The 14966-nt window shown below is 38.8% G+C and overlaps 2 protein-coding genes across 6 annotated transcripts in view; one reads left to right on the forward strand and one right to left on the reverse strand.

The window, feature by feature from the left end:
- The first annotated feature begins 45 nt into the window (after nucleotides 1-45).
- On the forward strand, nucleotides 46-8129 carry SCRN3 (secernin 3). Its single transcript, XM_042875021.1, has 7 exons — nucleotides 46-213; nucleotides 388-569; nucleotides 1071-1270; nucleotides 1738-1950; nucleotides 4397-4559; nucleotides 4902-5082; nucleotides 6261-8129. Exons 1-7 carry the CDS (start codon nucleotides 46-48, stop codon nucleotides 6414-6416), a joined length of 1263 nt encoding a protein of 420 aa, XP_042730955.1. The 3' UTR covers nucleotides 6417-8129.
- A 1600-nt stretch (nucleotides 8130-9729) lies between these two features.
- Nucleotides 9730-14966, reverse strand: part of GPR155 (G protein-coupled receptor 155) — a 28351-nt gene continuing 23114 nt past the window's right edge. For all 5 annotated transcript variants that reach the window (XM_042875018.1, XM_042875014.1, XM_042875016.1 and 2 more), the window contains 3 exons: nucleotides 14595-14659; nucleotides 13802-13939; nucleotides 9730-11681 (listed from right to left, as the gene is read on the reverse strand). In XM_042875018.1, coding sequence (XP_042730952.1) covers nucleotides 11459-11681; nucleotides 13802-13939; nucleotides 14595-14659 — 426 coding nt within the window. In that variant the 3' untranslated portion in view covers nucleotides 9730-11458. The remainder of the gene's footprint in view (nucleotides 11682-13801; nucleotides 13940-14594; nucleotides 14660-14966) is intronic.

A 14966-nucleotide genomic window follows, 5' to 3' on the forward strand; every position in this document is an offset into this window, starting at 1 on the left:
CCTGCGGGGCGCCGCTCCGTTCCGCTCCTCCCAGCCGCCGCCAGCATGGCTGCCCGCCCGCCGCCCCGCTCCTGCGACACCTTCGTGGCGCTGCCGCCCGCCGCCGCCGGGGGCCGGGTGGTGTTCGGGAAGAACTCGGACCGGCCATCGGATGAGGTGCAGGAGGTGCTGTACGTCCCGGCCGCCTCGCACCCGCCCGGCGCCCAGCTGGAGGTGAGGCGCGGCGGGGGCCGCCCAGACGGGGCGCGCTCACGGAAGCGGCCCCGGCAGCCCGAGCGGGGCTCCGCGCGGCGAGTCGGGAGGACGCGGGGTGGAGTGAGGGGGGAGGGCGGATGCCCGCGGGAACGGCGGCGTTAAAGGCGACGTCTTTGCCGCGGCTCGTTGCAGTGCACCTACATCGCGGTTGAGCAAGCGGAGCAAACCTACGCCGTGGTCCTGAGCCGCCCGTCCTGGCTGTGGGGCGCAGAGATGGGCGCCAACGAGCACGGGGTGTGCATCGGGAACGAGGCCGTATGGGGCCGCGAGGAGGTGTGCGGTGCCGAGGCGCTCCTGGGCATGGATCTCGTAAGGTCTGCACACGCCGCTTTGGTAAATGGGACCGGATTCAGAACTTAATTTCAAAATGTTTGCATTGAGCTACATGGGTAAATAAGTGCCTTCACACGCAGGAAACACGTCTGTCTCTTCTGCTGTTCTCACCGTGGTTAAAAATAAGTATTTACTGGCACAGCAGTTAGCTCATTCCTCTCTGCCAGGAGCTGGGGTTGGGAGAGGTATCACACACCAAAATAGAGTCTGACAAGGAAGTTATTAAGCATTTTTGTTCTCTACAAAACTGATCTGAAACAAGACTTGTAACAGGAGCACAGCTGCACTTCAGGACCCAGTGTGTGGGCCTTTCCTAAGGTCCGGACTCACTTGCTATTTTCCCCCTCTCACACTTTACTAGCCGCACATCTCCATGTAAATAATGACAACTACTTGTGCATTCCAGTTCAATCTGAATAGTCATGCTGACTAGTTACGTTCAAGCTTGTCATTCCAAGGATAACGTCTTCCTTCTGTTTTAGGCTTGGACTTGAGAGAGCGGACACAGCCGAAAAGGCTCTTGCTGTCATAGTTGATTTGCTAGAAAAATATGGCCAGGGAGGAAACTGCATGGAGAGCCACATGGCCTTTACGTACCATAACAGCTTTCTAATAGCTGACAGAAAGGAAGCGTGGGTGCTGGAGACATCAGGAAAACACTGGGCAGCAGAAAAAGTAGAAGGTATGGATGATACTCTCTTTTAAATATTTTAAATGTGGTGACAAGTGGCAGTTCTCTAGTTTTCATTTACCACTTCATGAAGGCATGAAACTAGCCTCAGGACATGGATGGGAGTTGCATCTTAGGGTAACAGGTTCTCAGAGGGCCTTTTCAGAGTCAGAGATGACCACTACTGCACTTGAAGAACAGAGGACAGCAAGCAGGCCAGGATGAGAACAGCAGCAGTCTTAGGGATGGTAGTAATCAATTCAGTTTGGTAACAGTCAGTGCTGACAGGGTCAGTGCGCCCTGAGGTGTTGAGCTACGTCTTTTGCAGTCTGAGAATGTAAGGATGGGAACTGTCAGGACAGAGCTTGAAATATGACTTAGTGGAGTCACACTGGTAGCAGTGGAATTAAATGTAAACAGTAGGGAGAGGAAAAAGCGTTCACTGTATTCAAATGATTCTTTCTTCACCTTACAAACAGGAGGTGTGCGGAATATTTCCAACCAGCTCTCTATCACAACCAAGATTGACAGAGAACATCCGGAGATGAAGGAGTATGCCAAAAGCAAGGGCTGGTGGGATGGGGAAAAGGAATTTGATTTTGCTGCCACGTATTCTTATGTAAATACTGCTAGAATGACTACATCCAGAAGCCGCTATTGTGAAGGCTACAAACTTCTGAACAAAAATAAAGGTATCATTTTTTGTATTTTTTTAAGACTGCATGGTGAGCTACGTTAATTTAAATCATAGACGAGTAAACCTCTGATGTGGGCAATCTTTCACATGTTTTTCCTAAAGAAGAAACACTGAACTTTGGAGACTTTTGTCCATTTTTGCCAATTTGGTGACGAGAGAAAAAAAATAAAGCAAGCATCCAATATCAAACACCCAGCTACAGTAACAACACTGAGACGCCGCTGCCAAAATGTCTGTAAGAGCACGCTCTGAATCGTTCTGGTATGTTGTATATCACTACTGTACCTGTAACTAAAAAAGCAGAGGCTAAAACAGACTCCCAAGCGTTGGCAGCCATAAAGAATCCCATGAACATCTTTAATCTAATGCCATTCACCAGCACAGTGTTCACATACATAATCTTGTGTTCATTTTTAAGATTGTTCTTTAAATCTTTGTGATTTCACTGTAACTGCTACTCTAACCTTATGCAGCCTAGTGAAACACTGACAGCAGAATAAAAGAATTTTCTGTACTCTAAGCAGGTGCTCCTAATCACCAACTTATTTATTTTCAGACCTCTCTAGAGAGAAGCTATTACTTCAAACTGCATCCACCTGGCAGCTTTTTGATACATCTGCCTTCACTTGCTCATTTGAAGTAATTAATTTGAACTCCAGTAACCCTGCACCCCAGAGTTTTTTACTTATTTGGCTGAGCTCCGTCAGACCAAGTTCAGCAGTTAGTTCATGCATCAGAATGAATTACTTTTTGCTTTCCTGCTTTAGCAATCATGTAAATCCTGCATTCATTTTGGGAATTGCAGGTTCTGAATACTGAAAGCATTTTCATAATACCTGTATTTACCTGTATGATAACAATGCTGGGATTCTATCAGTGTTTTCATTCTAAATCCCCATTTTCAGGCATTACCTGAGCCATTTGAACAATCACACTAGGTGTTCAGGTTATCAACCTCACATGGTTTCAGTTCCGTTTAGATTTATTTTAAATAAGTGTCCTAACTAGAAGCTATTTGGTTTAAAGGAGCAGTAAAATCACTGGTTTCTTAATCCATCCTGCCCAGCTTTTTCCCTCCATGGCATTACAGTTTTTTCTCCCATGCTTCCTACCACATGAAGACCATTTTTAGATAAATGTTATTCACATTTCAAATAATAAGGAATATATTTTAGGAATATAAAGTAATTTTTAAAAAAAAAAAGTCTAGTGGAAAATAGGCAACACCTTTTCTGCTTGACAGGTTGCCACCTTGCAGCTCACAAACCAACTGCTGCTTAGTTTCATTGATTTGTCCAGCTTGCTGATTTTTATTTTCCAACTTGCCCGGACAATTGTGAGAATAGTAACAAGAGATTATTTTCCTGTAGGCCTGGCTACAGACAGTTTGTACTGCTTTTTTTTTTTTTTTTTAAAGGCATATCTGATTTATCAATAGTGTATTTTAAAAGCAAACAGCAAGACAGTTTAAAAAATGTCTTTATGCAGCTAGAATTCACTGAGGCAATCACAGAGACTAAAAGTAGATGGTCCTTCCCAGCAGAGAAAAGACTAGTCTTATTCTGTTCTAAGTATATGCTCAACTGGTACCACAAATTTGAAAAAAGCACTGCAAGTGCTGCCTGTTGGAATATTGGATTGCCTAGGGCTACTGGGGTTTCAGCTTTGGTGTGTGGTGTATATGAACAGCAACAGCGTGTGAAGGCTAGATGCTGAGCATCTAGATGCTCACCCCACTGAGAAGAAAGAACTATTATCATAAAGACATTTGGTACTATACTTCTCAAAGGCAGTTAGCACTTGAAAATGGATTTACTATTGTAGTTTCTGTTGATTCTGTGTATAAAATAAGTTAATGAATTTCGTCATTCTGATCGTCAACTTGAAGCTTTTGTGCTTTGGAAGGTCAGCTGCTAGGGCAAAGAAAAAGTCTCAGGGCTTCATTCAAAGGCATACAAAATCCACGCAGTTACTTCTTACATTTCAAAGCATTACCTGTGTACAGATCACAATGACCAATATGACTGTTTGTTTTCCCAACTCCAGCACAATACTTAAAAAGTTCAGCCTCTAATCCGATCTACTGATTTTCACCTGAAAAATTACTATTACTGTGTGGATGACCATTTGCAAGCCATATGCACCACATCTTTTTGAGAAGCATCACCCACCATCTTTCCCTCCATCCCTCATCCTTTTTGAAGTCACAAATGTTATAGCTCATTATCACCTACTCTTTGAAATAAATACTTGTGGGAAAACAGCGATATTTTGAAGTGTTACATAGTAAAGTATGGTTTGGCTTTTTTTTTTTTTTTTCCAAACAGAAAAAGTAAGGTTGGCATTGCCTACTAAAGGTAAAAGCAGCCAGTTGCAGAAAATGCACCAGCTGGCAGTATAAATAGCACTGTGTGTAAATGATTGTTTTGTATCTGAAATAGGCGCTATCACTTCTGAAACAATGATGGAAATTCTTCGTGACAAAGAGAGTGGCATTAATATGGAAGGTGGTTTTATGACAACTGGAAGCATGGTGTCTGTGTTGCCTCAGGACCCTAATCTGCCATGCATTCACTTCTTTACGGGAACTCCAGACCCTGCAAGGTGACGCAGCAGCAAGACATAATGATGAAAAGCTGTAAATACTTACATGAAAAGTGTATCAGTTTGTCTAACTGTAGTCCTTTTTGTTTTGTTTTCCAAAGAACCCCCAGCCAAACAGTGGGGGAATGTAATGCTTGTTATGTACATTAATATCCTCTACCAACTTACTTAGTGAAACGTGCTGCTATCACTGACTTCAAAACACGTTGGGAGAATTTTTGATTCTTTAGACTTCTTCCTTGTGAGAAGGAAGTAGAAGTATGGGGAAAATACAGCAATCTACTGCTTCCTTTTTAACACAGCTATATCAGTAAAGATGTGTGTTCTATTTTCTCTTCCTAGGTCTGTGTTCAAGCCTTTCATTTTTGTGCCTGGAATTACTGAGTTATTAAAAACTACCTCCCCTACATTTGGTCCTGATGATCCAGTCAAGAAGCAGCCACGTTTTCAGAGTAAGCCAGATCGAAGACATGAGCTCTATAAAAAACATGAAAATGCTGCTGTAGTTATGGAAACTATGAAGGTATGTTGATTAAATTAGATTCCAGTCCAAGCAGGTGGTTTATATAAGCATCTTGCTCACATTTTGTTAATGTGGTATCATTAAAGGCCCTTAGATGAATGGTGAAGAATATAGTAGTGCTCCAGAAGCCAGACATCTTGGAATCTGGCAGGCATATGTTTCTAACTCTAAGAACTGAAACCAGCTGTACCCCTATGCGTAGCTCCAGAGAAGTATCTATGCTGCTTATCTTGCAAAGAAAGAGGCCCTACATAGGCCTGCACTAGTCAGACAACAGGGAAGTGGTTGAGCAGCTGCAGGCAAATATACAGCTCCTGAGGCAAGCACTTAAAACTCTTCGGGGCTCTGATCTCTACCAGCAAGGAGCTCACGCCTTTTACCATTGCTTGGTATGGACAGACTCTCTTATGCATGTCATGTCAAACAACCTTAGAAACAGAAGTTGGACTATTCAAACTGAGGTTCTGTTCCTACTTTTTCCTCTTATTCTCCTGTTTCTTCCAGAGCTCTTTTCCCCACGAAATTAGCATCTCACTGACAATCATGGCAACACTGTTACTAGTACATCTTCTAAGGATACTGGCAGTGCCAAGTTGTATCAAATACAGATACATTTTAGCAGCATGTTTACAACACATAAGTTGTAGGTAGCTCTGGACCTAACAGTTACATGGATCCTAATTTTGCTGATCTAAGTGGCAGCGTGGACGTAGCAAGCACTACAGAAATGTCTGAACTACGCAGAAGTTATTCTGAAGCAGCCAAAATAACGTAGCATTAAGTAGTACATATAGAGGAATTTCCCTGGACATCAGGAAAGAAAACAAGATCACAAAGATAGTTGAGCACAGAGGTAAAACAGGAAGGCAGGTACTTCTAACAGTAGTGTCTCTCCTGTTTACACAGTTAACATGATCTAAAAAATGGACATAAACCCTCTGAAGTCTTGCTGGCTTAAATTCCTAGAGCAGCTTCCCTCCCAGGCACATCAGTCAAAGGATGTAAGGGAAATGGAGAGAGTCCTAGGTATTAGAAATGATCTAAGAAAATTTGCCAAATTTGCTAACTTCTATCAACAATTATAGGGTTAAATAAGGACAGTACAACAGCATTTTGTGGGGATGAACACTACATGTCTTGTATAGCTTCCAGTGAAACACAGACATTCCTTCTTGCAGGGCAAAGGTAAAGAAATGCTGGAAAAGATACAGACACTGGAGAAAAGGAAGATGAATGAAATGGAATCAATTCTGCAAAATGGATGTCCTGACACAAACCAACTGGGGAACCTTTTTTCACAGTGTGTAGATGAAGAACTCAAAATATATGGTTAAAATTACTGTTTGAATGGATAGCTTTTATATTTACCTCTTCTAATGGAGTGGCTCTATAGATTACCTCCTGTTTTCCATACACCAGTTATTTAGTACAGACAGTTTTAAAGATGCGGATTTCTATTCAGGCCAAACAGCTTTTGGTTGTGGGAAGCAAGGCAGAAAAGCCTCCCTTAGAGCTATGCAGTACCTTTGTAGGTGGCAAAAAGCTGTCAAAAGGGACTGATACAACACACGGATGCAATTAGAATTCAGTAGCTTGACTAAGTTGCAGAACAGCCCCATGTTACACATGTGTAACTTTTATAGTCAAATTAATAACTGCAGCAGAGTTTCTCCTTGCCTGAATTTAAATGGCCAGGCTGGAAGTCTTGCTAGAATGTAGAAAGTATTGGTTTCACTGAATAAAAAGGAAAGTGGTATGGTTAAGAAAGATTGATGTTCAGCTCTTTGATAAATACTGTCTAAGGCACATTTCATATATTCTACTTCTTTAACATAGGATGAGGCTAAGAACTTAAACTGTACTGAATCCACATCATAACTTTGTCACGATTTGTTGTGAAATCTGATTACTTGAAATTCAAAGCAAACATCTTGCAAGTTACCAATTTTCACTTCCCTATTTTTCCCACTGATACCAAAAATAATTTATTTACATGCAATATAATTATTTTAAATTAATTCTGTAATACATTTTATAATGTTGTGTGGAAGTTTTTTTTAAAGGAAGCATTTAAAGAAACTTTATTGTAACGTTTTTGTTTGCTTGTTTTAAACGAAGCAACTGGAAATTAATAAGTCAGGGTACATAAGCATATATGTATCCTCAATGGAGAACTTAAAAGGACTCTTGAAATTTTTTCATTTTATTTTAGCCATACCTTGTTACGCTAAAATTGCTAGACAAAGAAGTTGATTTAATGAAGCTTTTCCTCCACAGCCCTGCTAAAAGCAGCGGTCAAGCTGTGACACTACTTTTATTAACCATAATGAGGGATAAAGAGAGCAAAAAAGGGAAGGAAGGTTCTGACTTTGCTATGTGATCAAGCATGATAAAAATTACAAGCCAAGGAAAAAAGTCTCAGTGCTTCTGTGGACCTTCAGAAGAGAATGTGTAAAATGAAATGGAGCTTTGAAATTACAGTGATAGTAGTGATAGACAGTGATAGACAAGATAGACAGATGCAATATCCCTACAGGCCACAGAAAGACCATTCCTTTGATGAATGCTTTATATTCCTCAGTTTCTGGAGTCATCTCAGATGTAAGAAAGCTACACAAAGTTTTGATATTTTGCAAGCCATTCTATATTCCCAGGAGAAAAAGCATTCTAGGCAGATATAAGAAATACATATAAAATGAGGTTTGTAATATGCTGCCAAACAAATAAGATGAAGAAAACTTGATCAAATCTGTTCTTTTTGATTAATGTGGTGGTAGCATATTCAGATCCACACAGAGAATTGAATGGGTCAGTGTAACAGTGTAACAGTTCTTCAACTTCCTATATAGATCATGTATATATAGATCATATACTGACTGAGTGGCAGTAATAATGCTGTCTAAGGAAATAAGCTTGAGTCAACTGTGAACCTTTTGTGCATGTCTTACCATCATCATTTCTTAGAAATTCAATAGTAGAATGCATGTTTGTGAACTAAATGGTATATTTAATAAAAATATGCTGTGTTTACCCGTTTTCCTCATGAATATCTGTATCTGACAATTAATTTGCATCCGTGTCCTATTTGGGATCGTCAGTTTTTCCACACTAGCTCCATGATAACTTCAAAGAAGCAATAAATGCCGAATAAAACTGTGCAGGAAACCAAGGTAAGAGTCAGGTTTAGAAGCAGCATAGGAAAATGAGATACACAATTTTATGCTACACTGCAAGTATAGTAAATTTACAAAGTAATGGAAGTATAGAAGGTGGTTGCACCAGGCCTTTAAGCAAACTTCTTGGCCACTTAATCTCAGGACAGCAATGAACCAGATTATTAGGTTAAACACACATTGGTCAGACTGTAATATATGCAGATATAGGCCAGCTGTTCTTCCAGTTTCTATGTTGTCTTTCAGTTATTTGTCTACAGTATACACAGTAAAAACAAGATGATGTGTTCAGATGTACCAAGTCATGGCCAACAGAGTAGAAGACATTTTGGTACCTTTCTTCCTGGGATTTTATCTTCTTAGTACACATGTGGTACAAAACACAAGATGAGTGCAGAAGGAATAAATAGCCCTACCCCCCCACAACCGTACTTAAAAGATATATACATCAGAATGTCCTCCAGAGGGCAATCTTTGCATGTACTTCACCTAGAAATGTCTTAAAGGGTTTTTTGTTTTTTTAAATCTCAAACTTAATTAAGGATCATTATTTAAAAACTAATAATTAAAAAAAAACACAAAAAACAAACAGCTTCCGAGTTAACTGATATCTGTCCTAAGCTAATCAACCTTCAAAAAACAGAACTCACTGCATCACTGACCAAGGCTTAAAAGCAAAGCCATTTACAAAAACATCACTAGATAAGCAACTGCTCTACACTTAACTGCCAACTATTTTAAAGTCTACTGGTGCTCCCGAGTAGAATCAAATATTTGTCAGGTATAAGAGTTAGATAACTTCCTAATGTTACTCTAAGCCTGTCCTTTGCTTCCAAAAGTCTCCAATGATTTAGAAAAATATTAGCATGTTCCATATTTGTTTTACAGTTTCTTTTGTTAATCATCATAGACTCTCATCAGACTAGCTACATCAGAAGTCACAGTGTTGTAACAGTTCATCTAACCGTATTTGTCAGTTGTTATCAAAAGATGTCCTTTTTCAGTAGATTTTTTAAAGCAAACATCTCTAAGCAAACATTTTGAGCAATTTCTTATTTAAAACAGCTATGCTGTTTTCAAATCTGGGAAGTGCTAGATTTGGTTCTAGGAATGAGCCATTACTAAGAGGCCAAGGCAAGGACATCATGATGAAAATGAGAGCTGAGTGCAAGAATGACGACTAAACTTAGGGCCGTCAAACTGAGCTTAGTTAAGCTTGAACATCTGAACGGTTTTCTGAAATAAAAAGTATTTGCTAAGGAGATGATTTCAAAACACTCCTGAAGATCTGAATTAGCTCCTTGCTGGCATCAGGAGCAGGCATGCAATTAGAAGAAAACTGGTGGACATCCATTAACAACCACTCTGCATACTCCCCATAGCAAATCTGAAATCCAGGAGGCACGTCAACCAATCTCTCAGGAAGAAGCACACGTAACCCCACATGCCTTGCATCACACCACAACCAGAACTCTGAAATCAATATCAGATTTATTAATAAGTTACAATATTTAGAATATAGCTTCTGCTCTTTAGACATGTACATCTAGTCATTCCAAAATGCCTGATGTCTTCAGCAATTCTAATGGAAATCAAACTATCGTTTTCTTTTGTGGCCACAGCCCAATACAAGTATCAATTACCTTGTTGCTGGAACCATTAAAATATATCAGTTTGTGTAGCGTACCTATGTAGTTATGTGTCAGTACACTGAAGGCTTGCAATAAGACTGAAATCTTTTGCAAAGTTATAGCTACCATAAAATGACTGTTTCCTGAACAATAGATTATGCTGCTAAAATCATTTTCAGTTCTTAATACAAAGTAGACACATAAGTAGCTGTCATAAAATCTGTATTTAAAAAATAAAGTTAAATTAAAGGATGCTTTTTTAAAAAGTCGTTTCCTTGACTATTCCAGATGTGCAAATACTATTTTAGTATTTTTGTTCCTTTCCCTCATTATATAACATTTTATATAGACAAATAAATGCCTTCTTTCAGCATTAGAAATGCTTTTCCTAGCAGCGTAATGGCTATCAGATACTGCAATTTGTCTTTAACCTCTTCAAACTACTCTTGAAGTTTTTGCTTTCAGTGCATGAGAATCTGAATGACACTGGATTAACCACTTAACATCACAGAGGGATACCTGAGGCCTATTTGAAAACTCTGTTACATGCCCAATAATAACAACATTCTAATATCTCCAGCTTTTGTAAACCTTAACCTGGATGCTCCATTAGGGTTGTTTATAGAATAGACTTAGAAGTCAATGCATGTTATTTAAAAGATCTCATGGCTTAATAAAATGTTGGATCTTGACTTGCACAGGTGTCCTAGGCTTCTACGCGTTCTCTATCTGAGGCTGGCACTTCTGAATTATAATGGAGACTTACTCCAGAAAGTAAAAATCCACTGTTGACAAAACTGTTATCACCACTAAAAGAGAAAACTTCAGAACCAGCTGTTTATGTAAGAATACATCATCATTTCCTAATCTGAGAAGTGGGGATTATTTTTGTATGTTTCTGCAGTATCTTTGCAGAAAACTATTTTTTATTCCACTCCTTATTTCCTCAGCTTTAATTCTATGACGTTGTAATCTCTTCATAAGAATTCTATTATTAGAAATGGAGGATTTTATATTTAAAGGGGAAACAAACTGCTTGGTGTGAGGTGTAAACAGCCAGAAAAAGTTTCTGGTGTTATGCAGAAGTATGCAGTAGTAAAAACTGAGATATGATGGAATAAGTCTTATTTCTATGAAGTTAGTGGGAGCTTGACCTTGAACAAGGATCAAGATTGCATCACGCTGAAACACTATAAAACATATAGTGACATGAAATATTCCCCTCTGACATGTTTTTTTTCCATTGTGGCACCAGTCACTAAAGTTGCTGTTGTAAGTGTCTGTATAATATGTCAGTGACGCATACTAATTTACTATTTGTTTTGCTGAAAATGGAAGAAATCCAGAGTATCTTGTTTCGATCTAGTTGCTTTCTGGTTTAGCACTCACTGAGAATGGCTATCATTTGCTTCAGAATAGACAGAAGTAGAACCACATTTCTGAACTTTACACGAGAAGGTAACAGGACCCTCCAGGAGCCCTAAGAAAGAAACACTTCCAGTTTCAGCAGCAAACCCAGAAGAGATGGTCACATTTACCCCTACCTGCCTGCCTTCTGTCTACATGCCCAGGTCACTGGCTCTCAGCTGTAGTTGCTCTCTTTTGAACAAAGCGGTAATATAAATATTCATCCCGAAATTCAAATTCATTTGTAATATGCTGGATGACACCTCCTTTCATCAGTCTGTCTCCGTACATCACAGCTTCACCACGGTCAGAGGCGAGGCCAACTTGGATGAGCCAGTTCACCAGATCACAGCCAAAGAAGATGCCAGTGGAGGTCTTTGCACCACACCTGTATGTCAAAGGAATGATTCACCCACATGTTCTGTAAATCTGGTATCACCACTGCACGATGGGGAAAGGCAAGGAAAAATAGCAGGAAACAAGGAAAGACATCATGATAGTTAAGAGCATGTTTAGTTTAGAGGAGAATTTGCAAGTTTTGCATATTAGGGACATGCCAGTGTTCACTACCTTTTCCTACAGACAATTCAAGCGAAATTTACATAAAGTTATTTTAGGGTTCTGTAAATAAATATCAACAAACAGAAGCAGCAGTTTTCCTACTAGCACACATAGTGCAAGCCTATTTAGTGACTACTTATTTCTCATGTACTCACTAGCATGACCATTTCTGCAACAAAATATGATTTGGGTGCAGCATGCCTGCAGCAGCCTGACCTCCGCCTGTGCTTCAATACCATTTTATAATTCCTCTCCAGCTTCAAGCAGAAAACAGCTGCTTACATACATCGTAAATAAAGACTGTTTAACTTGAATATCTGGTTAAATATTTACTACAGCAGGCAGTACCAAGAATAAATGAAAGAAGACAACTAATTTACTGACTTACATAACAGATTCATGAAGTAATTCCACTGACATCTAGCCTTGTTGCAGTGAAATACCATTCTGAAATTTACCTGCAGCAATGAATGTTTCTGCTCATCTAAAATCTCCTCTATGGAAACCAAGCATAGGGTTTCTGAAGATGATTAACAATTGTACAGAATAGCAAAAAAAAAAAACCTTCTATTTCTTTTTCCCTCTTTTTTTTTTTTAAAAAAAATCCAAGTTAAAAGCAGCAGTAACAGATAGCAAGTTACTATCATAGGAGAGAAAAAAAAAATCTAACAAATAGAAATCCATGATCAGAAGGTCTCAGTTATAGCATGTTCAAATCAATGAGGATAGGATCAAGTTACACAAATATAAATGCTTCATCTTAATCCACAGGGAGGGAAAAAAAAGATGTGAAACTTGTTCTGCACGAACATAATATGAAAACAATAAAGCACTTAAAGTCAGATTTTGATGTATTCTCAGATGATACATAATTAAAAAAAAAAAAACAAAAAAAAAAAAAACAACAAAAAAACATAACAAAACACTAAAACTAACCAAACAGCCCAAAACCCAAGAAACCTCAATAGCAGAAGTGCAGCAAACACAGAGCTTTAAAACCTGCCTTATTTCAAAACAGTTTCCAATACTTCATTTCTGTATGGCAAATCCTTACCCTGCTACAGTTCATTTTTTTTTCCTAAGTTAATAACTCTCTGCTTTTACTTCTTAGGGAACACAGCTGCCAAAGAAATAATTCTGGAATATGGTTTCAGATTATCTGACCATTGAGAGAATCTCCCCCTGCAGAACTAGTCCTACTAGAGAGCTTCCATGCCAAGAGAAGTAAAAAAAGTGTCCTGTTCAAACAACTCTTCATCTCTCTGCTTTACATACTAGATATATAATTGCAGGCAAGTATCTTTTTCTTATTCCAGATGCTTCTGTCTGCATTTCTCTTCTCATCCACCTGAACATAACTGAATACATAACCTTTGATCATTACGATCTTTGATCATAATTTGGGTCTGCAAGCTTGGGCAATCTCACAATTGGGGTTTAAGGTTCATGAGAGGAATCAGCAAAAGAAACTGTATGAACTCAAAAGGTGTAAAGTCCTAAAGACGTTCCACTCTCAGACAGTAAATGCCTCTGTTGCCATAGTTTTGCCTCCTGCAATAGCTGTTAGTAACATTTTCTACCATAAATACAAACACCTTATTAATTAGAAGACAAAAATGAAGCATCACACATGCTGTTACAGACACTGAACATACTTTAGTTCCTAAACTCCTGCTAATTGCAAGAACTGGGACAGGACTCAATGAGGAGCTACAAAACCATCAAACCTAGATGAGATAACATGACAATTTGTACCTCAGCATTTCAGTCTTAGACAAGAAATATTTTCTATATGTTACTGCAAAATCCTTAATCTTCACTTGAAGGTTTGAGTAATTAGGTCAGAACAGAAATCACCAACAGAATGACTGTACTGCATTTCATTATTTCCAAAAGGTGAGCTACGAGCTTTGTTAACAGGTTAAATATGAAGGGGGAAAACCTTACCTTCTGCCTTTGACAATGCTTTTGACACAGTGATCTCTGTGATAATGAACAAACTGTTGACAGGTCATCCTGATTTCCTCAGGTAGAGTGTGATCTGCACACCCTTCTGCTTCTCTGCCTCCCCAGAGCAATTCAAGCCTGGGGTGGAGAGATGGGAGTAACAAAAAAAAAAAAAATAAATCAAACAAAGGCTCTTTCAAGGAAACTGAAAATAAGAATGGAACTCACAGGAATCTCATCATGGCTTTTCACTGTTTTTCTGCAAATGTTTTTAATATAATCTTCCTAATATACTTGTACGCCCTTTGAACACTGAGAAGTTTTACTTTGGGCTCAGGCAGAAGGAAGGACAGAGAGTAGCTGGGAAACAGCCCTCACTGCTGGATTCACAACGCAGCCACCTAGCTCTAATTTAAAGAACTTGTACGAGCTAATTACTAGAGGACTTTAAAACAGTGCTGAAACAATCAGGACCAGCACTCACAAATAAATCTTTCTCTTCAGCTGAAATTATTTCTGAAGGCCCAGTACTACACGCTTTACCATTGTTAGACAAGGATTTTGTCTATTGGGAGTTTGTGAGATTTTTGTCAGTGCGAGTGTGTCAGGGCAGCAGTAAAAACTCACAGATAGTGAACTGCAATTAGCTCTCCATAGCTGGGAGAGAAGAAGAAATTTTAAAAATAAAACAAATAGGGAATTGAATGCTATGGCACAGAACACTCAAAACTCTTTTAAAATTATTGCTGTTAATAATTAAACTTGTACATATAAGTGTAAATGTTCTACTTACTTTCGCTTGAATGGCAGAATAATTAAATGCTTATCTAAGCCAAAAATACCAAAGGAAATGAAGCCCTAAAGGAAAAAACACAGAGGAAATAGATTAAGCAAAAAATTTTGACTTCTGAAGAATAGAAATAAAATGTTAACAACTAATTGCCAAAACACAAATTAAGAGTATCTCTCTTTCCCAGTCACTATTTGAAATTCATTTTGTTTCTGCTTTGTTTTTTCACTTAGTCCTTAAAATATATAAGTCTGTCAAATAAATTCTCAAAGAAGCAGTTCAATAAGTAAGCTATCTGATGAACAAAATGTCAGTATCTTTACACAGCCAGTTATTTCAATCTCTTTGTTAATGTCAAGAAAAGAACTGACTACA

This window comes from Lagopus leucura, unplaced genomic scaffold (genome assembly GCF_019238085.1).
Source record: "Lagopus leucura isolate 7727_CA_CO unplaced genomic scaffold, USGS_WTPT01 Super-Scaffold_100012, whole genome shotgun sequence".
NCBI classification, from domain to species: Eukaryota; Metazoa; Chordata; class Aves; order Galliformes; family Phasianidae; genus Lagopus; species Lagopus leucura.

Coding starts and splice junctions, on each gene's coding strand:
- SCRN3 (XM_042875021.1), top strand. CDS start 46: ATGGCTGCCCGCCCGCCGCCCCGCTCCTGCGACACCTTCGTGGCGCTG. Junction 570..1,070: donor CTGGGCATGGATCTCGTAAG/GTCTGCACACGC, acceptor CTTCTGTTTTAG/GCTTGGACTTGAGAGAGCGG. Junction 1,951..4,396: donor ACTTCTGAACAAAAATAAAG/GTATCATTTTTT, acceptor TATCTGAAATAG/GCGCTATCACTTCTGAAACA.